The sequence below is a fragment of the Phyllobates terribilis genome, unplaced genomic scaffold, assembly GCF_046119375.1.
Source record: "Phyllobates terribilis strain yellow unplaced genomic scaffold, ASM4611937v1 Scaffold_5__5_contigs__length_657084704, whole genome shotgun sequence".
In the NCBI taxonomy this organism is placed as follows: Eukaryota; Metazoa; Chordata; class Amphibia; order Anura; family Dendrobatidae; genus Phyllobates; species Phyllobates terribilis.
The window spans coordinates 46,508,763-46,535,092 of NW_027362765.1; the positions used below are offsets into that span (position 1 = coordinate 46,508,763).

A 26,330-nucleotide genomic window follows, 5' to 3' on the forward strand; every position below is an offset into this window, starting at 1 on the left:
ATACATGCGGATCCACATGCAGATTCACATGCGTTTCCGCATGCAGATTGACAAGCGCTTTCCAGGCGATAGCATCACTTGGAAACTGCTTGACAACTAGGTCACACTGTATAAATCCATGCAAACGGCATGGATTTATATAGTGTGACCGTAAAAATTAAAACAAATAAAGCTATACTCACCCCCGATGCCCTGGCGTGGCTGCAGCGCTGCTTCCTGGCTGGTTCCCGGCTGCCGGCATATCGCGAGACAGAGCGGAGAAGGGCCTGCGGTCACATGACTGTGACGTCACCGCAGGTCCTCAAGCGATGCCGGCATTCAGAGAGAAGCCTTCGGAAAGGTGAGTATAAACTTTATTTGTTATTTTATTCTTTTTTTACAGGTACAATGGTACCCAGGTCAGGATGAGAGTCTTCTCTCCTCCAGAACTGGGTACCATCCGCACATACAGACGCATAGAAGCCGCTTGTACAAATGTACAGTCGCGGTTTCTATGCGTCTCAATGCAAGTCAATGGCGGGAGTTCCGCTGCGCTTCAGCAAAATTAAATGACATGCTGCGGATTTTTGTACGTAGCATAAACGCTGCGGAAAAATCCGCAGCATGTGCATAGAACATGCGGAATCCCCTTGGGGACCATGGGGTGCGGATTACCTAGCATTTCACAAGCGTTTCCGCTGCGGAAATTCCGCAGCATAAACGCTTGAAAAACGCTACGTGGGCACCCAGCCTAAATCACTTTCTCGTACAGTCCTGTAGTAATGACTAGGCAACCACCATCTCCATGAATTGGTAGGTTTGTGATTGTTTGCTCCATCAATATGTTGCACCTGTGCCGCCCCAGCCTGTATCAAGGGGTCTGTTGCATCCTGCTAGTGTATTGGTAATCTGACTGCTGCATCTAAGTAGTTATTGTTTTTTCATCTTGTTTATTATTATTATTATTATTAATGTCCCAGAATGTGATTTCAAAATAAAGCTCAGCACATATTCATCTCTCTCTCCCAGCTAAAGCGGATGTCTGCCCTTATGGAATACTGATGAGCTGCAGGCAAATAGCGGTTGCTCAGTGGGGACAGCAGCACATTACACAGCAATGTCACGTCACTCTCTGGGGACAGTGGCGCTGACCTAGCTGGAATGGCGCTGCTGTGAGAGGCGAGTACACACTGGTTTTATTGGAGTCCTGTAGTTGACAAAGACCTTAAATCTTTACCTTCTCGTCTGTAAAAACGCATCGTCTTACAATTCCAGCCAAGTGGATGGGATTTATAGAATACTCATGCACACTGGGCTTTTCTGTACACTGTGTAATAACCTGCGCTGTGGGTTTTTTAAACCGGAAACATGTACATTTCTCTTTCTGGAACTCTGAGTTTTTGCAGTTTTCTCCATAGAATTGCATTAGATGCAGAAAATCCACAGGGTAAAAAATGCAGTTGTATTTGCAGTGTGTGAACTTTGCAAAAATGCATTAAAAAAGCATGTAATCGACAAATGACTATATCACTATAGTGCTGTCAAAGCCAAATACATGGAAGTATGAGAAACAAAGCAGCTTTATTTATAACATGACACAACAAAAAGAGATAAAAATATGTCACCTAATGGGTGCAGAAAATCTGCAGCATCAAAAACTCACCAAATCCTCATTGTGAGCACAGAGCATTAGGGTCCAGGCTTAGAATGCCTTAGTCATGTACAGTGAGCCGAGGTGTAAGCGCCCCAGCCTCACCAAAGTTATTCCGTACAATGTCTCCCATACACTAGACCAGAGCGCCACTCCTTCCCTGGACATGACACGACAGGAACAGGTTTATAAAGACATCTGCACTGGCATTCCCAGACTGTGGAGAAATCAATCAACAGGGAATGGACTTGTTTCCTGTAGGAGCTGGGAATAATTTTTGGCACTTTTTGGGGTAGATTATAGGAAATTTGATAGGCTAAGAATGACCACACCCTTCTACTAAGCCACCCCCACAAAAAAAAATGTAAATCATCTCATGTTTAAAAAAAATTGAGATTTTTTTTTTGCATGGCAACGCCCCATACATATTGTGCACATGCACTGCTCTGCCCCATACACACGGAACGTGCAGACTCACGCAACTGACCTGTACACAACGCACGGCTCCGCACATCTCAACACGCGCAGCTCCGCTCCATACACCTCGTACACGCACGTCTCCGCTCCGTACACGCGCCGCTCCACCTTGTACACGTGCCGCTCCACTCCGTACAACCTCGTACACGCGCCACTCCGCCCCGTACGCCTCGCACACGCGCGGCTCCGCCCCGTACGCCTCGCACATGTGCGGCTCCGCTCCGTACGCCTCGCACGCACGGCTCCGTACGCCTCGTACACGCGTAGCTCCGCTCCGTAAGCCTCGTACATGTGTGACGCCTCAGTCCGTTGCAAGCCCGTGTTTTACCCTGGGTGTTGGGGGACTCGGTGTCGGGGGACTCGGGCCCTATGATGAAGAGATGAGATGCAGCCGTGGCCCGGGCCCGACCCGTGCTCAGGGCCGTCACATTAGAAGGAGATGGTGTGGGCTTGTCCGGGTTGAGTGGCTGATTAACGACTACGCCACCTGTGGTGCCTGGTGAAGGGCCACCAGCGCCGCTGCAGTCCCTGGTGAAGGGCCACCAGCGCCGCCGCAGTCCGCTGAGGAATGGTGGTATGGCGGCCAAAGTTCTTACTATTCCCCACAGGCGGAGCGTGGCCTCAGGGCAGAGGGACAGAATGGAGGGGGTAGTAGTTGAGGAGAAGGGATCCCGCATCCCGTGGTGTGGCGCAGAAATAACAGTCCGGAGGCCATAGGGGTGAACTACCAAGGCTTTACTCACTTAGATGGCAAAGGAAGTCGACTCCCTGCTCCTCGCGGAGTCCTGCGCTCACCAGAGACGGGGGTCAGACAACCTCCGAGTAAATCCAGCATTCAGTCGCGACCTTACACCAGAGTGTTCCTGAACTACAGACCGAATCCTTTCCTGTCCGTGTGTGTGTGCAAATAGGCTGGGACTCCCTCTGAACTCCTCTCAGAACAAGGGCACGGGTGGCAGCTCCGCTCCGTCCGATACCAGGTGGGATCCTCTGGGCCTAACCGGGCTTTCCCGTTCAGGACGTAGAGTAGCAAGGTCGGGTGTCGGTACCCCTCTTGCAGCCGGAGTCCCTCTGAATATATCAGCATGGCGAGGACAGGTGGTGTACACCGCTCCGTCTGCATCCTGCCTGGGATCCATTTGCTGTGGAGCCACACTCTTAAGCTCCGGGCCTTCTTGATCCTGGTCAATGGCCGGGTTGAGACATTCCTTGTCTACAACCTACCTCTCGTCCCAAGGTCAGGGTACGAGGGCTGTGTCCCTTGCCGGTGCAGGCCCACACAGGATTTGCGCTCCCGGAGGGAGGTCACTTTGCACACAGTATTTAACAGCACAGTTAACAGCCGAAAGACCAAGATCAAAGATGGCTTTGAATTAAATATGAAATTTAAAGTGCAACTAACTTGTAAGTCCTCCACCCTCACCCACTAACTGGTTCCCCTCACTCTTGGTTCCCCAGTCTCCCTGTAACCAGGGGAGCAGCACCTAGTGCATACTAGCTCCCTCTGGTGGAGAAGTTTGGTGTTGGATGCAAAAGGTTAGGTCACGACTATCTCACTGGCCTTACCTCAGAGAAGGAACACTACACTCCATTAGAGAAGTGCAGCATCCCTGTGGCGGTCGAACCCTCAGGGGAGCCACATTCCCCCCTGGTAAAACACAGCACGTCCGCAGGCTTCAAAAGAAGTAACACCCAGGAAATTTTCTTTTTAATATTAACATGAAAACTATCATCCCTTTATGGGAGGCACATTTCTTAAACGTTGCATAACAAAGTATATAGTATAAAAATACAAAAATATAAAATTATAAAAGTGCTAGCATTTTTCCAGAGACATTTTGGCAAACAGACAGGTTAAAGTGCACGGACGCAGAGTCAGTTCAGAAGTGCGAGGGACCTGTCCTAAACCCCCCAACGTTGGCCCTGGGGTGGCTGCAGGGCATAAAGATCCCGAGTTGGACCTCCCGGAGAGCCACCCTGACATGTTTTTCTTCTGAGGTTTTGAGCTAGAAAATATCCGCGTTTTTGTATAAAACCACCTAAAGAGATGCAAACTATATACAATTTAAAGAGTCTGTCTACTGCCAGTCCGCAGGGACACATGTCTCTAGAAACCGGGTAAAAAATTAAGCAATAATAGAAAAAGTCAACTTTTAAACTTGTAAACAAAAACAGAAACAGCCGGGGGCTGCTTTAAACCTCGGGCTCTCTCCTTGGAAAGGGCTCATTCCTCCCGACGGAGGCTAGCCGGTCCCCTGAGGCTGAGCACGGGGTGGCGTCGCTCCCGGACACTTTGTGTACGTCCAGGGCGTACCACCCTCGCTCCCCCTGGTGGCGAGAGAAAGTTACTGTGTCGCCCGGGAAGAGGTTCCGACCAGGGTGTCCCTTCTTGAGGTGCGGCTCGACATCTCGCCGGCTGACGAACACATCGTCCTGGAACTGGGGACACCGGATGAACCCCCACCCCGCCTCATGGTGGAAACGGACGACTTGGCCTTCAAATCGGGGACTGGGACGGGTGGCCTCCTCCTGACGCGCCCGAGATTTAGCAGCTTTAGCCTGCACCTCGAGGCGCTCGCAGCGCTGCTTCCGTGCGAACTGAAAGATCTGATCACTGCACCACTGGCTCCTCCTCTGCGCTTCAGCCCGGGTCTCCCAGGGGAAACCCATCAGGTCGCCCCCTTGGTTTTCCCAGGCCCACTCCTCAGCCTCGGGCCAGGTTACTGCTGGTGCGGGTAGCGGGGTCAAAACAGGTTGCTGCGGGTCCTCTACAGGCGCGGACCAGTCCGGGTTGGAGCCGGTGGATTCCTCCGCAGTTTCAGGCACCTCCGATTCAGGGTTTGGGCGGCATCACAGGTCCCCACCCATGGCTGCCGATTGCAGCTCTGGAGCCAACGCTTGCTCCCAGGTGACCGCGTGGGGGATTAGGTACTCCGTCATGAGGTCCAGGATAGTCACGGTAGGCTCTGCAGCCGGGGCAGGGGTTGCACACTCACCCGCCGCTGGGCCGCCCTCGACCTCTATCACCGCGTCGCCTTGTCCTGGGACCTCAACTCCTTAGCGGCGGTCCTGGATACGCAGCAGCATCTCCTCCGGCCACGCAGCCGTGGCCGCCTCCTGGGCCTCTCTTTGCCTTCTTAAGAGTCCCGGAGCCTCCTGCCGGAGAAATGCAAAATCTCCCGGTGTTAACACGCTGCCGCCTTGCTCTCTGCCGGGTGAAGGGCCTGAACCGGGTTCAGTAGATGCATGGACTTGCTCCCCAAAGGCGTCCATGTCTGCCTCTGTTGATTGCCAAGCTCCGACTGCAATGGCCGCACCTTGTTGCTTTTCTTCTTCCTCCTCTTTCGGGGCGGTTCCTGGGCGGAATGCTGACAGGCCCGCCTTCGTTCAGCCCATCCGATTTGACGGGCATTACCCCGCGGGCAGTCTCTGATGGAAGGGGCAGTCCAAATTTTTGGCGCCAAGCGGGAGCCCAGCCCACGATGGGAGGCGTTCAAACACAGTCTTTTCACAGCATTATGGCGCCTGTTCTTGTTGGGCGGGCGCCATTTTAAGTGTAAAACAACAGTTCAAGGTGTAAGGCACACAGTACCCGGTAGCAATGGTTACTTCCTTCTTTTGCTGTGGGCAAGCGATCCTGCCGACTACGCCAGGTTTGTGACGTCTCAGTCCGTTGCAAGCCCGTGTATTACCCTGGGTGTTGGGGGACTCGGTGTCGGGCCCTATGATGAAGAGATGGGATGCAGCCGTGGCCCGGGCCCGACCCGTGCTCAGGGCCGTCACATTAGAAAGAGATGGTGTGGGCTTGTTCGGGTTGAGTGGCTGATTAACGACTACGCCACCTGTGGTGCCTGGTGAAGGGCCACCAGCGCCACCGCAGTCCGCTGAGGCATGGTGGTATGGTGGCCAAAGTTCTTACTACTCCCCACAGGCGGAGCGTGGCCTCAGGGCAGAGGGACAGAATGGAGGGGGTAGTAGTTGAGGAGAAGGGATCCCGCATCCCGCGGTGTGGCGCAGAAATAACAGTCCGGAGGCCATAGGGGTGAACTTCCAAGGCTTTACTCACTTAGATGGCAAAGGAAGTCGACTCCCTGCTCCTCGCGGAGTCCTGCGCTCACCAGAGACGGGGGTCCGACAACCTCTGAGTAAGTCCAGCATTCAGTCGCGACCTTACACCAGAGTGTTCCTGAACTACAGACCGAATCCTTTCCTGTCCGTGTGTGTGTGCAAATAGGCCGGGACTCCCTCTGAACTCCTCTCAGAACAAGGGCACGGGTGGCAGCTCCGCTCCGTCCGATACCCGGTGGAATCTTCTGGGCCTAACCGGGCTTTCCCGTCCAGGACGTAGAGCAGCAAGGTCGGGTGTCGGGGGCCGGTACCCCTCTTGCAGTCGGAGTCCCTCTGAATATATCAGCATGGCGAGGACAGGTGGCGTACACCGCTCCGTCTGCATCCTGCCTGGGATCCATTTGCTGTGGAGCCACACTCTTAAGCTCCGGGCCTTCTTGATCCTGGTCAATGGCCGGGTTGAGACATTCCTTGTCTACAACCTACCTCTCGTCCCAAGGCCAGGGTATGAGGGCTGTGTCCCTTGCCGGTGCAGGCCCACACAGGATCTGCGCTCCCGGAGGGAGGTCACATTGCACACAGTATTTGACAGCACAGTTAACAGCCGAAAGACCAAGATCAAAGATGGTTTTGAATTAAATATGAAATTTAAAGTGCAACTAACTTGTAAGTCCTCCACCCTCACCCACTAACTGGTTCCCCTCACTCTTGGTTCCCCAGTCTCCCTGTAACCAGGGGAGCAGCACCTAGTGCATACTAGCTCCCTCTGGTGGAGAAGTGTGGTGTTGGATGCAAAAGGTTAGGTCACAACTATCTCACTGGCCTTACCTCAGAGGAGGAACACTACACTCTATTAGAGAAGTGCAGCATCCCTGTGGCGGTCGAACCCTCAGGGGCGCCACACATGCGCGGCTCCGCACACCTCATACACATGCGCGGCTCCGCTCCGCACACCTCGTACACATGCGCGGCCCCGCTCCGTACGCCTCGTACACGCGCGGCTCCGCTCCGTACACCTCGTACACACGCGGCTCCGCTCCGTACACCTCGTACACACGCGGCTCCGCTCCTTACACTTCGTACACATGCGGCTCCGCTCCGTACACCTCATACACATGCGGCTCCGCTTCGTACACCTCATACACACGCGGCTCCGCTCTATACACCTCGCACACACGCGGCTCCGCTCTGTACACCTTGCACACACGCGGCTCCGCTCCGTACGCCTCGTAGACATGCGCGGCTCTGCTCCGTACGCCTCGTACACGCGCGGCTCCGCTCCGTACACCTCGTACACACGCAGCTTGGCTCCGTACACCTCATACACGCGCGGCTTGGCTCCGTACACCTCGTACACGCGCGGCTTGGCTCCGTACACCTCGTACACGCGTGGCTCCGCTCCGTACACCTCGTACACACGCGGCTCCGCTCCGTACACCTCGTACACACGCGGCTCCGCTCCGTACACCTCGTACACACGCGGCTCCGCTCCGTACACCTCGTACACACGCGGCTCCGCTCCGTACACCTCGTACACACGCGGCTCCGCTCCGTACACCTCGTACACACGCGGCTCCGCTCCGTACACCTCGTACACACGCGGCTCCGCTCCGTACACCTCGTACACACGCGGCTCTGCTCCGTACACCTCGTACACACGCGGCTCTGCTCCGTACACCTCGTACACACGCGGCTCAGCTCCGTACACCTCGTACACACGCGGCTCAGCTCCGTACACCTCGTACACACGCGGCTCCGCTCCGGTCACCTCGTACACACGGCTCCACTCCGTACACCTCGTACACACGCGGCTCAGCTCCGTACACCTCGTACACACGCGGCTCCGCTCCGTACACCTCGTACACACGCGGCTCCGCTCCGTACACCTCGTACACACGCGGCTCCGCTCCGTACACCTCGTACACACGCGGCTCCGCTCCGTACACCTCGTACACACACGGCTCTGCTCCGTACACCTCGTACACACGCGGCTCCGCTCCGTACACCTTGTACACACACGGCTCTGCTCCGTACACCTCGTACACACACGGATCTGCTCCGTACACCTCGTACACGCGCGGCTCCGCTCCGTACACCTCGTACACACACGGATCTGCTCCGTACACCTCGTACACACGCGGCTCCGCTCCGTACACCTCGTACACACACGGCTCCTCTCTGTACACCTCGTACACGCGCGGCTCCGCTCCGTACACCTCGTACACACGCGGCTCTGCTACATCCACACTGTAAACCCCTCCTGACCCCACACATAAACTTCACCTCATCCAGCACCATGACAACCAGCACAGCAGAGTCCTGCATCCACTGAGGCCCCTGATCATGTGACCCCTGACTCCTCCCCTCCTGTGACCTCATCACAGGTCCTGTGCGCACAGAACAGCCATATATGTGGTGGCGGCTCTGCAGGTGGAGGTATGTGGAGATTCCCCATTACTAAGTATTATAACGCTTTCCTTCCTCTCCTCTGATAGATACATACGACCCAACTATGAAACATCAGGAAACAAATATTGCCCCCATAATGCAGCGCCCCCTGTCTGACACACACAGTATAATGTTCCCCCATCCCCCCCACACACATTCTGATACTACAAGATGCCCCCACAGTACGGTACCCCCCACCCAACGGCTAATAAATAAATGCCCCCTTCCCCCCATTCCTGATACAGAAGACCCCGGGACACAGCACCGACCTCCTGGATCAGTTTCCCAGGTCTGGAGATGTGGCCCCGGGGCGGGGGGCCGGTGCTATAGATGTATGAGGGGCTGTTATCTGCGGTAGGAGCTGTACATTGTAATGGAGACATTCTGGGGACAGATTATCCCAGAAATAGAACTTGTTAGGTCTTTACACAATGTCGCTGGATTTTAGCTTTTTCTTCACCTTATATTCTTAATGACGCTGTTCTAGGACCCCATTGTTAGGCCCTGGCTGTCATGGCGATATATTGGGGTGTGTTGTTCTAGGACCCCATTGTTAGGCCCCGGCTGTCATGGCGATATATTGGGGTGTGTTGTTCTAGGACCCCATTGTTAGGCCCCGGCTGTCATGGCGATATATTGGGGTGTGTTGATGGGAACAGGCCTCCCCCTCTGTCTCCTCCGATCACATAACAAATAATCACAGTTGAGTCCTCAGTAGTTGATGCCTTTAATGACTGAAAAGATGGGAATAAATAGCCGCTCTCCAGACTCCTCCGGTCTCTTCATCACTTTATATTATATTTGTTACCATTTTTTCAGTCGGCCATTAAAAGGGATCAACCACTGAGGACTCTCAGCTTTGATGACTTTTGATGGTATAAAGATATATTTTTCCTGTGCGATAAGATGTAAGAGGCTGTATATCTATCGCTTTCTGCCTCAGATAAAATAAAGGAATGTCTTTAACACTAACGGCCCATACACATTAGATAAGTGTTGGCTGAACGATCACTTGGCTGACGGCTCTGTCTCCCTTCTCCCCCATACACACAAACATTCATATAGGCGGTGGTGATGTAGTCAGTGACAGACTCTGACCAATATGTTTATGGAGCCAAAGTAAAAAATGAAGATGTCATCCTTATCATGAAGTAGTTATTTCTCATGTCACGTGTAATGAATATCTCCTGCAGTATTACTAATGCTGATTCCAGTGCCGGTAAATGAGACATCAATTACCATTATGGAAGATGAGTCTATGAGAAACATATCCAGCTGAAGAGTCCAAGGAAGAAACTGCTTGTTGTGTATGTGGCCTAAAATATATAGGTTTTATTAGTAGATATAAAGAGAAGACTAACTACTGTAAAATAATACAAATAGTAATATTCCCCCACAACTCTTGACCACCACTGCTTGGGCGAGTGGTGGCTGTGGGAAGTGTGGTATGAATATGTGAGATGGCTGTGGGGTGCGCTTAGCTTATGTTCAGCTTATTGTGGTGGTTGAATGTACAAGTGATTGTGAGAAGCGGAGTCCCCCTTTACAGTCACATCCAAGACACGAGTGCAGCAAGTGGGTGATGTTTATGACATTCCAGTTTATACGATATGGGAATACAACATCTACACGTTCTATCTCTTCATATGCTCCTCTTATTATCTCCTGTAATTGTGTTATTACATGGGATCTTTATGATGTTACATCGGCTCATCTTCTTCCCATTCAGGTCCCTATAATATCGGATCCTCTCAGTGGAGATCTTTTATATAAGTACATTTTCCTGATTGATCTGTCAAGGATGGATATGAACAAGGAGAAGATGGCAGAGATGATATTACACCTCACCCTAGAGATCCTCTTCCAGCTTACTGGAGAGGTGAGAGATTCTGATGATGTCACATTACATCATTGTTATCTCTGGGAATAACAGATGGACAGAACTGGAGAGGTGAGGACTCTGGAAATGTCTGTAGTGAGATTTATTAATGTGTCTCTCCATAACCAGGATTACACAGTAGTGAAGAAGTCCTCTAGTGAGCAGTGTCAGGCCCCAGTGTCTGAGGGATGGGAAAGACCCCTGAGCCCAATCACAGAGCTTCCACCTTACCCCCTGATGCATGAGGACATTAATGACCAGAAGATCCTAGAACTCACCTACAAGATGATTGAGCTGCTGACTGGAGAGGTGACACTGCTAGGAATGCTGGGAAATTATACAGTAACGCTATGAAGAGATCGGGGGGATGACGGTATCATTGTGTGTGTCAGGTTCCTATAAGGTGTCAGGATGTCGCCATCTATTTCTCCATGGAGGAGTGGGAGTATTTAGAAGAACACAAACATCTGTACAAGGACGTCGTGATGGAGGTTCCCCAGCTCCTCACATCACCAGGTAACAGACAGGACTAAATACACACGCCCTATAATTATAATTGTATGTAAAGAATGAATTCAGTCCCTGTATGTGTCTCTTCCAGTTCTATCCAGTAAGAGGACAACACCAGAGAAATGTCCCCGTTCTCTTCTTCCACAGGACTGTAAACAAGAAAATCCCAGGGTTCCTCAGGATCATCAGGTAGATGGAAAGAAGGGGTCATGAGATCTCCCCTATGATGTGTAGACGGCTGTGAAGGTCTTGTGTTCAGTCTTGTTTTGTTCACCAGTATATGTTTTACTAGCTATTGAGCCCTTTCTACGCCCGGGTGGTATTGGTATATGGTCTCCCATGCTGGTATGTGCTGCCCCCATCCTGGTATTTGTGCTCCCCAATCCTGTTCCCCCATCCTGTTATGTGCTGCCCTCATCCCCAATCCTGGTATGCATGGCACCCCTCATCCCCAATCCTGGTATGCATGGCACCCCTCATCCCCAATCCTGGAATGCATGGCACCCCTCATCCCCAATCCTGGCATGCATGGTACCTCATCCCTATCCTGGTATGTATGGTACCCCTCATCCTGGTATGCATGGTACCCCTCATGCCTATCCTGGTATACATGGCACCCCATTCCTCATCCTGATATACATGACCCCTCATCCGAATCCTGGTATGCATGGCCCCCCAAGATCCCTATCCTGGTATGCATGGAACCCATCATCCCTATCCTGGTATCCATGGCACCCCTCATCCCCTATCCTGGTATGCATGGCACCCCTCATCCCCAATCCTGGTATGCATGGCACCCCTCATCCCAATCCTGGTATGTATGGCACCCCTCATCCCCCAGTCCTGGTATGTATGGTACCCAATCCCTCATCCTGGTATGCATGGCTTCCTCATCCCCAATCCTGGTATGCATGGTACCCCTCATCCCCAATACTGGTATGCATGGCACTCCTCATCCCTATCCTGGTATGTATGGTACCCCTCATCCTGGTATGCATGGTACCCCGCATCCCTATCCTGGTATGTATGGTACCCCTCATCCTGGTATGCATGGCACCCCATCCCTCATCCTGGTATGCATGGTACCTCGCATCCCTATTCTGGTATGTATGGTACCCCTCATCCTGTTATACATGTCACCCCTCATCCCAATTCTGGTATGTATGGCACCCCTCATCCTCCAATCCTGGTATGTATGGCCTCCTCATCTCCCAATCCTGATATGCATGGCCCCAAACCCCTCATCCTGGTATGCATGGCACTCCTCATTCCCCAATCCTGGTAGGCATGCCACCACATATTCCTATTCTGGTATGCATGGTACCCCTCATCCCTACTCTGGTATGCATTGACCCCTCATCCTGGTATGCATGGCACCTCATCCATCATCCTGGTATGCATGACACTCCTCACCCCCCAATCCTGGTATGCATGGCTCCCCTCATCAGCTAATCCTGGTATGTATGGCTCCCCTCACCCCCCAATCCTGGTATGCATGATCCCCTCACCCCCCAATCCTGGTATGCATGATCCCCTCACCCCCCAATCCTGGTATGCATGGTACCCCTCATCCCTATTCTGGTAAGCATGGCACCCCATCCATCATCCTGGTATGCTTGGTACCCCACATTCCTATCCTGGTGTGCATGGTACTCCTCATCCCCAATGCTGGTATGCATGGCACCCCTCACCCCCCAATCCTGGTATGCATGGCACCCCTCATCCCCAATCCTGGTATGCATGGCACCCTTCATCCCCAATCCTGGTATGCATGGCCCACCTCATCCCCCAATCCTGGTATGCATGATACCCTCACCCCGCAATCCTGGTATGCATGGTACGCCTCATCCCTATTCTGGTATGCATGGCACCCCATCCATCATCCTGGTATGCATATTACCCCACATTCCTATCCTGGTATGCATGGCACCCCTCACCCCCCAATCCTGGTATGCATGGCACCCCTCACCCCCCAATCCTGGTATGCATGGCACCCGTCACCCCCCAATCCTGGTATGCATGGCACCCCTCACCCCCCAATCCTGGTATGCATGGCACCCGTCACCCCCCAATCCTAGTATGCATGGCCCACCCCATCCCCCAATCCTGGTATGCATGATCCCCTCACCCCCCAATCCTGGTATGCATGGTACGCCTCATCCCTATTCTGGTATGCATGGCACCCCATCCATCATCCTGGTATGCATAGTACCCCGCATTCCTATACTGGTATGCATGGCACCCCTCACCCCCCAATCCTGGTATGCATGGCACCCCTCACCCCCCAATCCTGGTATGCATGGCACCCCTCATCCCCCAATCCTGTTATGCATGGTACCCCTCATCCCCCAATCCTGGTATGCATGGTTCCCTCACTCCCAATCCTGGTATGCATGGTCCCCTCACCCCTCAATCATGGTATGCATGATCCCCTCACCCCCCAATCCTAGTATGCATGATCCCCTCATCCCTATTCTGGTATGCATGGCACCCCATCCATCATCCTGTTATGCATGGCACCCCTCACCCCCCAATGCTGGTATGCATGGCACCCCTCACCCCACCAATGCTGGTATGCATGGCACCCCTCACCCCCCCAATCCTGGCATGCATGACCCACCTCATCCCCCAGTCCTGGTATGCATGATCCCCTCACCCCCCCAATCCTGGTATGCATGGTACGCCTCATCCCCTAATCCTGGTATGCGTGGCCCCCCTCATCCCGGTATGCGTGGCCCCCCTCATCCCCCAATCCTGGTATGTGTCACCCCCCCTCATCCCCCAATCCTGGTATGTGTGGCCCCCCTCATCCCCTAAGATGTGTGCCCCCCCCCATCCCCCAATCCTGGTATGTGTGGCCCCCCATCCATCATCCTGGTATGCATGGTACCCCTCATCCCCTAATCCTGGTATGTGACGCCCCCCTCATCCCCCAATCCTGGTATGTGTTGCCCTCCTCATCCCCCAATCCTGGTATGCGTGGCATCCCTCATCCCTTTCACGCTGCACACATACAAAAAAAAAACACACTTGTACTCATCTTTCTTCCCTGTGCTCATCCCCCAATCCTGGTATGCGTGGCCCCCCTCATCCCGGTATGCGTGGCCCCCCTCATCCCCCAATCCGGGTATGTGTCGCCCCCCTCATCCCCCAATCCTGGTATGTGTGGCACCCCTCATCCCTTTCACGCTGCGCACATACAAAAAAAAAACACACTTGTACTCATCTTTCTTCCCTGTGCTCATCCCCCAATCCTGGTATGCGTGGCCCCCCTCATCCTCCAATCCTGGTATGTGTCGCCCCTCCTCATCCCCCAATCCTGGTATGTGTGGCACCCCTCATCCCTATCACGCTGCACACATACAAAAAAAAACACTTGTACTCATCTTTCTTCCCTGTGCTCATCCCCAAATCCTGGTATGTGTGGCACGCCTCATCCCTTTCACGCTGCACACATACAAAAAAAAAACACTTGTACTCATCTTTCTTCCCTGTGCTCATCCCCAAATCCTGGTATGTGTGGCACGCCTCATCCCTTTCACGCTGCACACATACAAAAAAAAAACACTTGTACTCATCTTTCTTCCCTGTGCTCATCCCCCAATCCCGGTATGCGTGGCCCCCCTCATCCCGGTATGCGTGGCCCCCCTCATCCCCCAATCCTGGTATGTGTCGCCCCCCTCATCCCCCAATCCTGGTATGTGTCACCCCTCCTCATCCCCCAATCCTGGTATGTGTGGCACCCCTCATCCCTTTCACGCTGCACACATACAAAAAAAAACCACTTGTACTCATCTTTCTTCCCTGTGCTCATCCCCCAATCCTGGTATGCGTGGCCCCCCTCATCCCCCAATCCTGGTATGTGTGGCCCCCCTCATCCTCTAAGATGTGTGGCCCCCCTCATCCCCCAATCCTGGTATGTGTGGCCCTCCTCATCCCCCAATCCTGGTATGTGTGGCACCCCTCATCCCTTTCACGCTGCACACATACAAAAAAACAAACACTTGTACTCATCTTTCTTCCCTGTGCTCCAGCGCTGCGGTATCCTGTTCTGCAGGAGGCCGGGGGAGGAGTGTGGCGCCGGAGTATGCGCGTGCCCATACCACGCTGTCCGGCGCCATTTTGCTGAAGACACACTGCAAATGTGTCTTCAGTAAAATGGCACCGGATGGCGCTATGCGCATGCGCCGACTCCGACACCTTCACTCCTGTCCCGGTCTCCGGCGAGAAGAGAGGCACCGCGGCAACGCTCCTCCCGGTCAGGTAAGTATGGCGCCGGAGATCGTGGTATGCGTTCAGTGTCTCCGCATACCGCGATCTCCGGCGCCATACATTCCTCTTACCTGTAACGGCTCCATGCGTTCTTCTGTCTGGCGCCAGACTACGCGTCGCGCATGCGCAGTCTATAGAGGCTTCAGACAGAGGGACGCTTGCAGCGTTATATTATAGATACTTGTGTAATGAGAACGGTGGAGATGGCAGGATTAGAGCTGATCATAGATGTGATTTCTCAATCTGTCTGTGACTTTTACAATATTGGTTTCAGGGTAAAGATCTGACTCATATTAATACTACAGAGACATACGTGAAAGGTGATGAGCAGTGTAAAGAAGAGATTCCTACAGATAACTGCCCCGGTGAGTATTAACCACTAAATGCAGAGAAGTCACATAGTTGTAAAGGTTGAAACAAAAGCTTACATCTATTGAGTTCAACCCATAAGCCAAAAAGAAGCTAAAAATCCCATAGGTGATTCTTAATTTTTTTAGCACTGTGTTCTGTGTCTTTATTACAACCCCTGGCAAAAATTATGGAATCACCGGGCTCGGAGGATGTTCATTCAGTTGTTTAATGATGTTGAAAAAAGCAGATCACAGACATGGCACAAAACTAAAGTAATTTCAAATGGCAACTTTAGGGCTTTAAGAAACACTAAAAGAAATCAAGATTAAAAATTGGAACCACAGCTCCAAGGACCGGGAAGAGACTGAAGGGGTGTAACTAAGCGACCACCTGGTTCTTCACTAGAGCCCCTGATGGTGTGGTTAGACTTGGCCACAGGTGGACACCAGGTACCACTCCAGGACAGACACCGGAGCCGCAGCAGCCGACCCCAAAGGGGAAGGGAAGCTGGGACGGACTCGGAGAGAGTTAACAGGAGGAATGCCAGAGCAGGTTCAGAATAAGACAGCACGGCTGGCAGGCAGAATGCATACTGGATCAGGCACAGACAGGATAGGTTCAGGAACACAAGGCAGACTCAGGTGCAGGATCACAGATGCTGGTTCAGACTGGACAGGTGGGGATGCTGATGGGAGCAGGCGTAGCACTAGGATCTTTGGAGAAGGGGCTCAAGATGACTGGCTTGAGGAGAGATATGTGGAAGGAATTTGGGACTTGTAATGAGGCTGGAAGCTTCAATGTAAAGGACAGTTTGCTTGCTGACTTCAAAGGGACCAATGAAGCGAGGACTCAACTTATAGGATGGGATTTTGAGATAGATGTACTTAGAAGATAGCCAGACCTTATCCTCTGAACCAGACCTGGGCAAAATTTCATCCCACAGGCAACATCCGGCCCTTTGGCTTGTTCCAGTCCGTCCCGTGGACTGAGACAGCCATGCGGCGCACCATACCCATGCGCGTACGCCTCCCGCTGTCTCTGCTATACGCATCCTCGGGATACAGACAGCTTTGAATACATTGGTGAGGAGAGGCCTCCAGCTCCTTCTTCCACCAATCAGCATTTGAGACAGCAGATGGTAATAATAATATTGAGCAGAATTAATTTCAGCCACTTGGGTCGGCCCTCCACAACAGCCAATGTCTATCATGTGGCCCTCGGAAAAATTAATTGCCCACTCCTATCCTGGATGATAGCAAGGTGGATCCAAGCGTGTTTTGTCAGTATGCCTTTTCATATGTTCACATGATCTTTCTAGAATGGCTTTGGTGTCCTCACAGATTTTAGAGAAATTCCTTGTGACATCATCGGCTGCTGGTACGTCAGAAGCGGCTGACACCGGAAGAGGGATTCTTGGATGTTGCCCAAAGACAATGAAGAATGGAGACCTTGCTGACGACTCACATGATTGTTATAGGAGCACTCCGCCCAGGATCAGAGCTTGACCCAGTCGTCATGGTGCGCATTCGTGAAATGTGGCAGGAAGTTGGGCAGAACCTCATTGACTCTATCCACTTGTCTGTTGGATTGAGGGTAGTATGCATAAGAGAAGTCTAGTACCACGTTTAGATGCTCTCCCGAATATGGATGTGAATTGGACACCTCTATCGGACATAACGTGAAGAGAAAATCCGAGAAGGCGGAAGATGTGCTAAATAAATTTCTCCGCGAACTCCGGAGCAAACGAAAGACCCGGCAATAGGAATAAGTGAGCCCTCTTCAAGAAGCAATCCACCACTACTCAGACGATGGAGCATCCAGGAGTCACAGGGTGGTCCGTAATTAAGTCCATGGCAATGTGCTGCCAAGGCTCAGAAGGCACGGGAAGCGGTTGAAGTTGCCCAGACACGAGTTGCCCAGACACGAGTTGCCTAGGAGTTTTGTTGCAGGCACAGGAAGATAAGGCAGAAACCAATTCCATGATATCCTTTTGCATGGGAGGCCACCAATAGTGATGTAAGATGAGCTGCAAAGTCTTTCTTTGCCTGGCATGGCCAGCCACCCTTGAGCAGTGCCCTTATTCTCATCCGATTCCGACACTGAAATCTTCCCTGGGGGAGTCGGAGACAAGTTTACGGGAGCCACAGTAACCATCTTGCAAGGCTCAATGATAAGTTGGGGTTCCTCCTCATGGTCGGTGGGTAGGAAAGACCAATAAAGCACATCAGCCTTGATATTCTAGTCAGCCGGACGGAAATGCAGGACAAAGTCAAAACGGCAAAAAATAGCGACGATCTAGCCTGGAGTGGATTCAGTCTTTGTGCGGACTGCAGATAAGCCAGATTTTTATGGTCGGTGTATATGACGACCGGATGGACTGCTCCTTAAAGAAGGTAACGTTTTTGGTGCGATTTTTGGTGTGGATTTGCAAGCTTGGAAACGCTCCAGAAACACATTGCATACCTTATCCCATGAAATTCTGCAAGTTCTGTGGACATGAGTAATTCTTGTGCGTTTCTGCATGCGTATTGGCCTATACAATGCATTGGAAAAACGTATGGCAAATACGCATGCAAAAATGCGTAAAAAATGCATGTAAAATCCGCATGCGTTTTTCTGCCAAGGAGATGCAGAAATGCTCAGGAAAATTTCTGCTTCATTTCTGCATCGTGGGCACTAAGCCTTAATGTAACCGAGACAATAAATGGTGTTTGCTTAACAAATTAACTTTTACAATCTGGTTTCTGCCCTTTACACTCTACTGAAACTGTCATCACTAAAGTATCTAATGATCTACTAACAGCTAAATCTAATGGTCACTGCTCCCTGCTGATTCTACTATATCTCTCTGCAGCATTCGACACTATGGATCACCAGCTCCTGCTCACTATGCTCCGTTCTTTTGGCCTCAAGGACACTGTTCTCTCCTGGTTCTCCTCCTACCTCTCTGACCGCTCCTTCTCTGTCTTTTGCTGGCTCCTCTTCCTCTCCCCTTCCCCTTACTGTCGGGGTTCCTCAAGGACTTGTTGCTACCAGACATCATCACACTGCAGACCAAACTGGAGCCACAATACTGATGAGATGCAGGCAGGATCACAAAGATTTACATTCAGGTACCTTATAGGGGACATCTCCTCTAATTCAAGTCGTTCACATCCCCTTTGTCTCCATGTAGTACAGATGCCATGATGTGATTTCACGTCCAGAGTTAGTCTCTGCAGACTTCCTTCTTCTCCATCTTCAGCAGCACTTCGACAGTGCCCTTAGAAATAAAAGTATCATTATGCTGCACCATGGCTATAAATATCTCCCATGCAGCACCCTTGAATAAATAATTACCTCCTCACTGTGCTTCCTGCAAAAAATACCCCTCCATTGCCCCCTTTCCATAATGTCCCCCCACACTGCTCCACTCCGTAATGTCCCCCACACAATGTCCCTCTCCATAAAGTCCCATCCAAACTGCACTTTTACGTAGTGTCTCCCCACACTGCCTCTCTGAATAAAGTCCCCCCTCACCATACAACTATACTATGCCTCCTTTCACAATCCTCCCTTAATTACCATATAATGTCCCTGATTGTCCCATAATGTCCCCTGTAAAGTAACACCAAAACAAATGCATTTCATTTTTGGCTCCTCCTGGAGGGCTTACTGGTGCCCACCATGTCCTCGCCACCTCTGCAGCCTGGCGCCAGCAGCAGTGTCATGAGGTCAGTAGCGTGCTGACTTTGTCACGCCAATGAATGTTGGTGCGGAAGCTGACGCGCGCTACACTGTTCCTGTCCAGGCGCCACAGTGTTCAAATGTATTCGCGTCTAAAAGACATTTGAATATACTGCAGGAAGAAGAGAGCGGCGACACCGGGTCAGCTCTGCGGCCCACACAACATCCTTTGACGTGCTGTATACGGCCCACAGGCTCTAATTACACCAGAGATGTCACAGTTTTTGATTACAGTAGTTATTGCACAAGATACTCTCAGTTAATAGCTTTCTGCGGTAGCCAGTTTTCTGCCCATATTTCAAATCTGACATGTGTCCCTTTATGTAGTAAATAACTATAAAAAGCTTAAAGAGGTTGTCCACTAGTATACAAAATGCCTCCAATGTATTTAAACTGAGGAGAGAAGTGTTTTTGTAAATACCTTGTGTGTTCTTTATTGCCTGTTTGCGGCGCTATCGCTGACCGCTCACAGGCATCACATGACCCCCGGCTGCAGCCGGCTCTGGCATCCGCTGATGTCAAGTTGACTCAGTGACGCGCTTCCCGCTGATTGATGGGCTGTGGGCGGGGTTTTCCCACGTCACAGCCAAGCATCCACCGTGTGCTTTTCCAATGGATGCAGGAGAGGGAAAGCACGCGGTGAATGCTGGGCTGTGACGCGTGGGGAAACCCCGCCCACAGCCCATTAATCAGCGGGGAGCGCGTCACTGAGTCACGCACGACTTGACATCAGCGGATGCCAGAACCAGAGATCACGTGATGCCTGTGAGCGGTCAGAGGCGATAAAGAACACACAAGGTATTTGCAAAAACACTTCTCTCCACAGTTTAAATACATTGTGGGCATTTTATATTGTAGTGGACAACCTCTTTAACCTGATCCAAACTAATTTAAGTTGATCTAAGATTTTTTTTTTTCCGTGAGACATTTTACTTTTAGTTAGTGGTAATTTAGCTTAATTGCTCCTGACGAAAATCACGCAGGCGAAACGCGCGTTGAGGCGCTATCGGTTCCTTCTCAGCAGTGTCCGCACACCACATACAACATGTCGCAAGGTAATATCTTACTGTCATATCTGTGAACAGCACCAGTGGTTGTATGGACATAGTCTGTGCACTAATTATGCACTAAATGTAGTTCACATTGATTATGCACTAAGAATAGACCACATCCTGGATGTTTGGATGAGGACTTCCTCGTAGATACTGGACCAACAGATTACGTGCACCCGTCTATTTTCGGGTTTCACTGTAATCACCGGGACATCCCCTACAAGCGATGCCCTGGACTGATTATATTATATAGTTAATCTGAACTGGATGTGCTGATATTTGATTTCTAGACTATTATTTTTCCTGCAATCTTTTTACAATAGATGTGTTGTCATACATACTAATTTGTGGTTGCTGTGGAATTTCTGCCATGAGGGATATAGTCTTCTTTCCTTGGCTTTTTTCATCCGCCATCTCTTGGTCGTGTCTCTGACATTAGCCACCTATAATGTAATTTTTATCTTTTCTATTTATTGTATAATAAATGCATATTTTCTCTAAGTGCTATTTATAAGTATAGCTGTCATTTTGGCTACAATTCTCTTCCCTTTCGGTATAATGCTTTGGTAAAGAGATAACTTTAATAGGTCTTCATTTGTTTTGAGTTTCTTTATGAAAATATCTGAAATTTGAAGAATTAGAAAAGTTCAAACATTAAATTTGTATGCCCTAAATACAAAGTGATACCATACAAAATATCTAATAAATAGGGTTTTTCCGTATTTCTTCTTTACATCGGCAGCATTTTTCAAACATCCTTTCATATTTTTAGAAATTCAAAAGGCTTTAATCACTCAATTATATGGTTCGAGAAAATTTACAAAACCTGTTTTTTGGGGGACCAGATTACTTTTGGAGTTACTTGGATGGCCTATATTTTAGAAACTTGCATTACTCAGTATCAGAAACGACATCGGCAGCTGCTGCCAAGGCGAATAAAATAATGGGATGCATTAAAAGAGGCATAGATGTTCATGACGAGAACATAGTTTTACCTCTATACAAGTCACTAGTGCGCTCACACTTATAATACTGCGGACAATTCTGGTCTCTGGTGTATAAGAAGGACATAGCTGAACTAGAGCGGGTGCGGAGAAGAGCGACCAAGGTTATTAAGAGAATGGGTGGACTACAACACCAAGACTGGTTATAAATCTTGGGGTTATTCAGTTTGGAAAAACAAAGGCTTAGAGTTGATCTTATTATAATGTACAAATATATGAGGGGACAGTACAGAGATCTTTCTAATTTTTTTACACCTAGGCCTGCGACGGGGACAAGGGATCATCCTTTATGTCTAGAGGAAAGAAGGTTTAATCATAATCACAGAAGCGGATTCTTTACTGTAAGAGCAGTGAGACTATGGAACTCTCTGCCGCATGATGTTGTAATGGTTGATTCACTACTAAAATTCAAAAATCATTTGGATGCCTTTCTTGAAAAATATAATATTACAGTTTATGCGCACTAGATTCTGTGATGGGACATTGATCCAAGGAACTAGTCTAATTGCTGTATGTGCAGTCAGGAAGGAATTTTTCCTTAATATGGAGCCATTAGTATCTGCCCCATTGGGTTTTTGCCTTCCTCTGAATCAACATGTTAGGCTATAGGTTGAACTCAATGGACTTAAGTCTATCTTCAACGTTAAAACTATGAAGCATCCAGGAAATGTAACCTTTGAGGTATATCACAATAATTAACAAAAATTGGAATTCAACAATTAAAAAAAATTCACTAAATTGTTGACGTAACCCAAATTTTTTAAGTTTTACAATGGGAAACAGAAAAAAATGGACCCCACAATATATTTTGCAACTTCTCCTGAATCAAACAATATCATACTGTTTGGTCACATGGAAGGGCTCAGAAGGGAAATAGCGCAATTTGGCTGTGGGAATTCAAATTTTGCTGGAGTTGTTTGTGGGCACCATTTGCAGATCACCTAAGGTGCCAGAAGTGCGGAAAAACAGAACAATAGAAAACCGCATAAAGTGACTGTATTACCCTCATGGAAGTCATCTTTAGGAGTAGTGATGTTTTTGACTCCACAAGTAATCTCTGGAAACTGGCAAGCAGTAGATGCTGGAGAGAGAAAACTGCATATATGCCATTTTAGTGCCCAATTAGTGGTGCCCAGCTTGTGCTTCTGGAGATACAACCACCAGACATTTTTAAGTAGGTTCTTCCTGCTACAGCAATGCTAAAAATGTGTACAGTAACAGTAGCGAGGGGAATATTTGGCTGTGGTTGCACAGATTTGGCTGGATTGGTTCATGGAAGCCATGTTGTTTTTCAAGGTCTACTGTTAAATTGTTAACTGTTTTTGCCTTGGTAAATAATTTAAATATGCTACATAACTTGCAATTTCTTTGGGTAATTTAGAAATGTTATAAAAATATAATTCCTCATAATTTATTCAGAAATAATTTTTGTTCTTGACAGGTGACTGCACCAAGAGATCAGAAGGACAGGTGACATCTTCAACTTTTAAATCAGATGACCTTGATATCACTCAAGATATAACTAATGTCTGTGCCGCTATTCCAGAAATACAGTCATCTTTTCACAGCAATGATCTATTTTTTTATCTTTTTATACAGGTCTCATCTTCTGATGTATCACAGACTATTAAGAAAAATAAAAGTCACAAAAGAGGAGTTGAAAATGTAACTGCTCTTACACCAAACAAGCCATTCACAAGTGTAGAATGTGAAAAAAGTTTTTCCCTCAAAACGTCTTTTGTTACACATCCAAAAATTCACATAAATGAGAAAAGATTTTTTTCTTCAGAGTGTGGGAAATATTTTAAAATGAAATTAGAGCTTCAAACAAGGAAGAAGCCATATTCATGTTCAGAATGTGGGAAATGTTTTGCAAAAAGATCATATCTTGTTACCCATCGGAGAACTCACACAGGAGAGGAGCCATTTTCATGTTTAGAATGTAATAAATGTTTTGCAGATAAATCAACTCTTATTAAACATCAGAGAACTCACACAGGTGAGAAGCCTTTTTCATGTTCAGAATGTGGGAAATGTTTTGCAAAGAAATCACAATTTGTTACACATCAGAGAACTCACACAGGAGAGAAGCCATTTTCATGTTCAGAATGTGGGAAATGTTTTGCAAAAAGATCATATCTGGTTACCCATCTGAGAACTCACACAGGAGAGAAGCCATTTTCATGTTTAGATTGTGGGGAATGTTTTGCAAATAAATCAAGTTTTGTTATACATCAGCGAACTCACACAGGTGAGAAGCCGTTTCCATGTTCAGCATGTGGGAAACATTTTAATCAAAAACCACATCTTGTTAAACATCAAAGAACTCACACGGGTGAGAAGCCATTTCCATGTTCAGAATGTGGGAAACATTTTAACCAGAAATCACATCTTGTTACACATCAGAGAACTCACACAGGAGAGAAGCCATTTTCATGTTCAAAATGTGAGAAATATTTTACCAACAAAAGGAGTCTTACTAAACATCAAATATCTCTCTAAGAGAGAAGCCATTCTTATACTTAGCAGGTGGGAAATGCTTTACTTGAAAATCATATTTTGTTAACCACAAAAGAAACCTTACACAACTATAAGCCATATATTTTTGACCAACTGTACAAGAAAACACATAAGAGAGTTAAGTAACAACAAAAAATTAGTTAGAACTTACATTTGAATTAAAACATGTTGTTAATATATATCTTATCTAAAAATCTAATTGAATGCGATATTCCTTTGAATATTTCAGTTACCTATTTATATATTCACTATATGGACAAGAGTATTGCAACACTTACCATTTAACGTCCCAAAAATACTCAATATTTCCTCCTTCCTCGTATTTAGTCAGTTTCTATTTTACTCAAATGCTCTGTATATCAACAAGATCAGTGAGTCTCATTATACCGAATAGAGAAGCTCCAGGGACAAAGACCCCGTCATATACTAACAAGTGTGAATTCCGAATACTCTCATTTTTACCTCTAGCGTTTCTTTTTAGAATTAAATCACTTTCTCATACAGTCCTGTAGTAATGACTTTGTTAATCACGTTTTGTAGGAGGGTTTGTCTGAATCCATCTAAATGTTATAAATTTATGTAAAAGAAACAATAAACGTCCTACCGCAGTTTTACCATGTGTGTCCAGTGCCAGTTCTTCTACATTCATGAATAAAATAACCATGGAGTTTCCAGCCACATTTGATTATGATTTTATAATTGTAATAACTTTACTCCACAAAATCCTGATTTGTGGATCAAAGGTGTGACGGACCTGAATATATTGATAAAAACATCTATGAGGAAGGTTAAATACCTCCCGCCGGGGAAGAGGAAGTCAACCAGAGCATATACCATTGACTGTATCTGGTCAAAGGCACGCCACACACCCTGATCTTGGACTAAATGGAAGATGTGATCTAGCAGCTGTCTGTTACTAATAGTATGGGCGTCACCAATTGGCTGTAAACCAGACACTGTATCATACGTTTTGTGACTGGTGCCCTATGCAAGCTTCATCTGCGTCCATTTTTTACTAGGCAACCACCACCTCCATGAATTGGTAGATTTGTGAGTGGTTGCTCCATCAGTATTTTGCACCTCAGCCGCCCTGCCTTTATCATAGGGTCTGTTGCATCCTTCTAGTGTATTGGTAATCCAACCTGGTGTTGGTAAGGCTGTTTCTTTTTCTATGATGTTTTCTTTGGGATTTGGAAGTGCCAGCCCTGCATCATCCTATTGCCCATTGTAACATTTCTAGGTTTAGTCTGTGATGACTTTTGTTCCAAATCAGATCTCGTAAATAGACATATATAAAGTGGGGAAAATAAGTATTTGATACACTGCTGATTTTGCAAGTTTTCCCACCTACAATGAATGGAGAGGTCTGTAATTTTTATTTTAGGTACACTTCCACTGTGAGAGACAGAATCTAAAAATAAAAACACACTCTCCAAAATGGCCAAGACCAAAGAGCTGTCTAAGGACACCAGGGACAAAATTGTAGACCTGCACAAGGCTAAGATGAGCTACAGGACAATAGGCAAGCAGCTTGGTGAGAAGGCAACCATTTCCGGTGACTACCTCTTGAAGCTCATCAAGAGAATGCCAAGAGTGTGCAAAGCAGTCATCAAAGCAAAAGGTGGCTACTTTGAAGAACCTAGAATATAAGACATATTTTCAGTTGTTTTACACATTTTTGTTAAATATATAATTCCACATGTGTTAATTCATAGTTTTGATGCCTTCAGTGTGAATGTACAATTTTTATAGTCATGAAAATACAGAAAAATCTGTAAATGAGGTGTGTCCAAACTTTTGGTCTGTACTGTATGTAAAATAAATTTTAAGATTCTACCTCTCACAGTTGAAGTACGATAAAAATTACAGACCTCTCCATTCTTTCATTCTTTCTAGGTGGGAAAACTTGCAAAATTGGCAATGTATCAAATACTTATTTTCCCCACTGTACATACTTTGGTACAATCACTTACAAGCTCTGCAATAACCAAAGAAAGACTAGCTGCCTCCCCTAATCGTTTATATAGGTCAATTGACAACCCGCTACTAGTAATGTGGAGCCTCACGATGCTTCAGGGATGTCGTTTTTTAACCCCTTTACAGCCCATGATGTATTAATACGCGTCAGTGCCCTGGGCTTTAAGAGCCTGACCCGTATTAGTACGTCATCGCAGCATTGCGGTGGCAAGGGGAGGTGATCGGTATACTCACCTCCTCTTCCGGCCTCCAGCGCTGTCTGCCGCGGCTTCCCGGGTGTTGTCATGACGACCCGATGTCGTCATGACAACATCCGGGTCAACAGACAGCAGTAAGATTGTTTGGACATGCGCAGTGCATCTCCAAACTACAGTCATGGCCAAAAGTATTGAGAATGAGACAAATAGTAATTTTTA

At 48.5% G+C, this 26,330-nt stretch overlaps 2 protein-coding genes across 4 annotated transcripts in view; one reads left to right on the forward strand and one right to left on the reverse strand.

Moving 5' to 3' along the window:
* LOC141271890 (uncharacterized) overlaps positions 1-26,330 on the reverse strand; it is a 318,442-nt gene that overhangs the window by 261,409 nt on the left and 30,703 nt on the right. The gene's annotated exons all lie outside the window — the stretch shown is intronic.
* On the forward strand, positions 8,530-24,499 carry LOC141271888 (oocyte zinc finger protein XlCOF7.1-like). Of its 3 annotated transcripts, none has more exons than XM_073682099.1 (8): positions 8,530-8,611; positions 10,353-10,502; positions 10,632-10,811; positions 10,895-11,018; positions 11,104-11,201; positions 15,559-15,649; positions 22,859-22,887; positions 23,017-24,497. In XM_073682099.1, exons 2-8 carry the CDS (start codon positions 10,425-10,427, stop codon positions 23,917-23,919), a joined length of 1,503 nt encoding a protein of 500 aa, XP_073538200.1. In that variant the 5' UTR covers positions 8,530-8,611; positions 10,353-10,424; the 3' UTR covers positions 23,920-24,497. The 3 variants fall into 3 exon arrangements, with proteins under 3 accessions (XP_073538200.1, XP_073538198.1, XP_073538199.1); XM_073682098.1 differs by adding an exon at positions 9,817-9,930 and having other exon boundaries at positions 8,565-8,611; positions 22,859-24,499; XM_073682097.1 differs by having other exon boundaries at positions 22,859-24,499.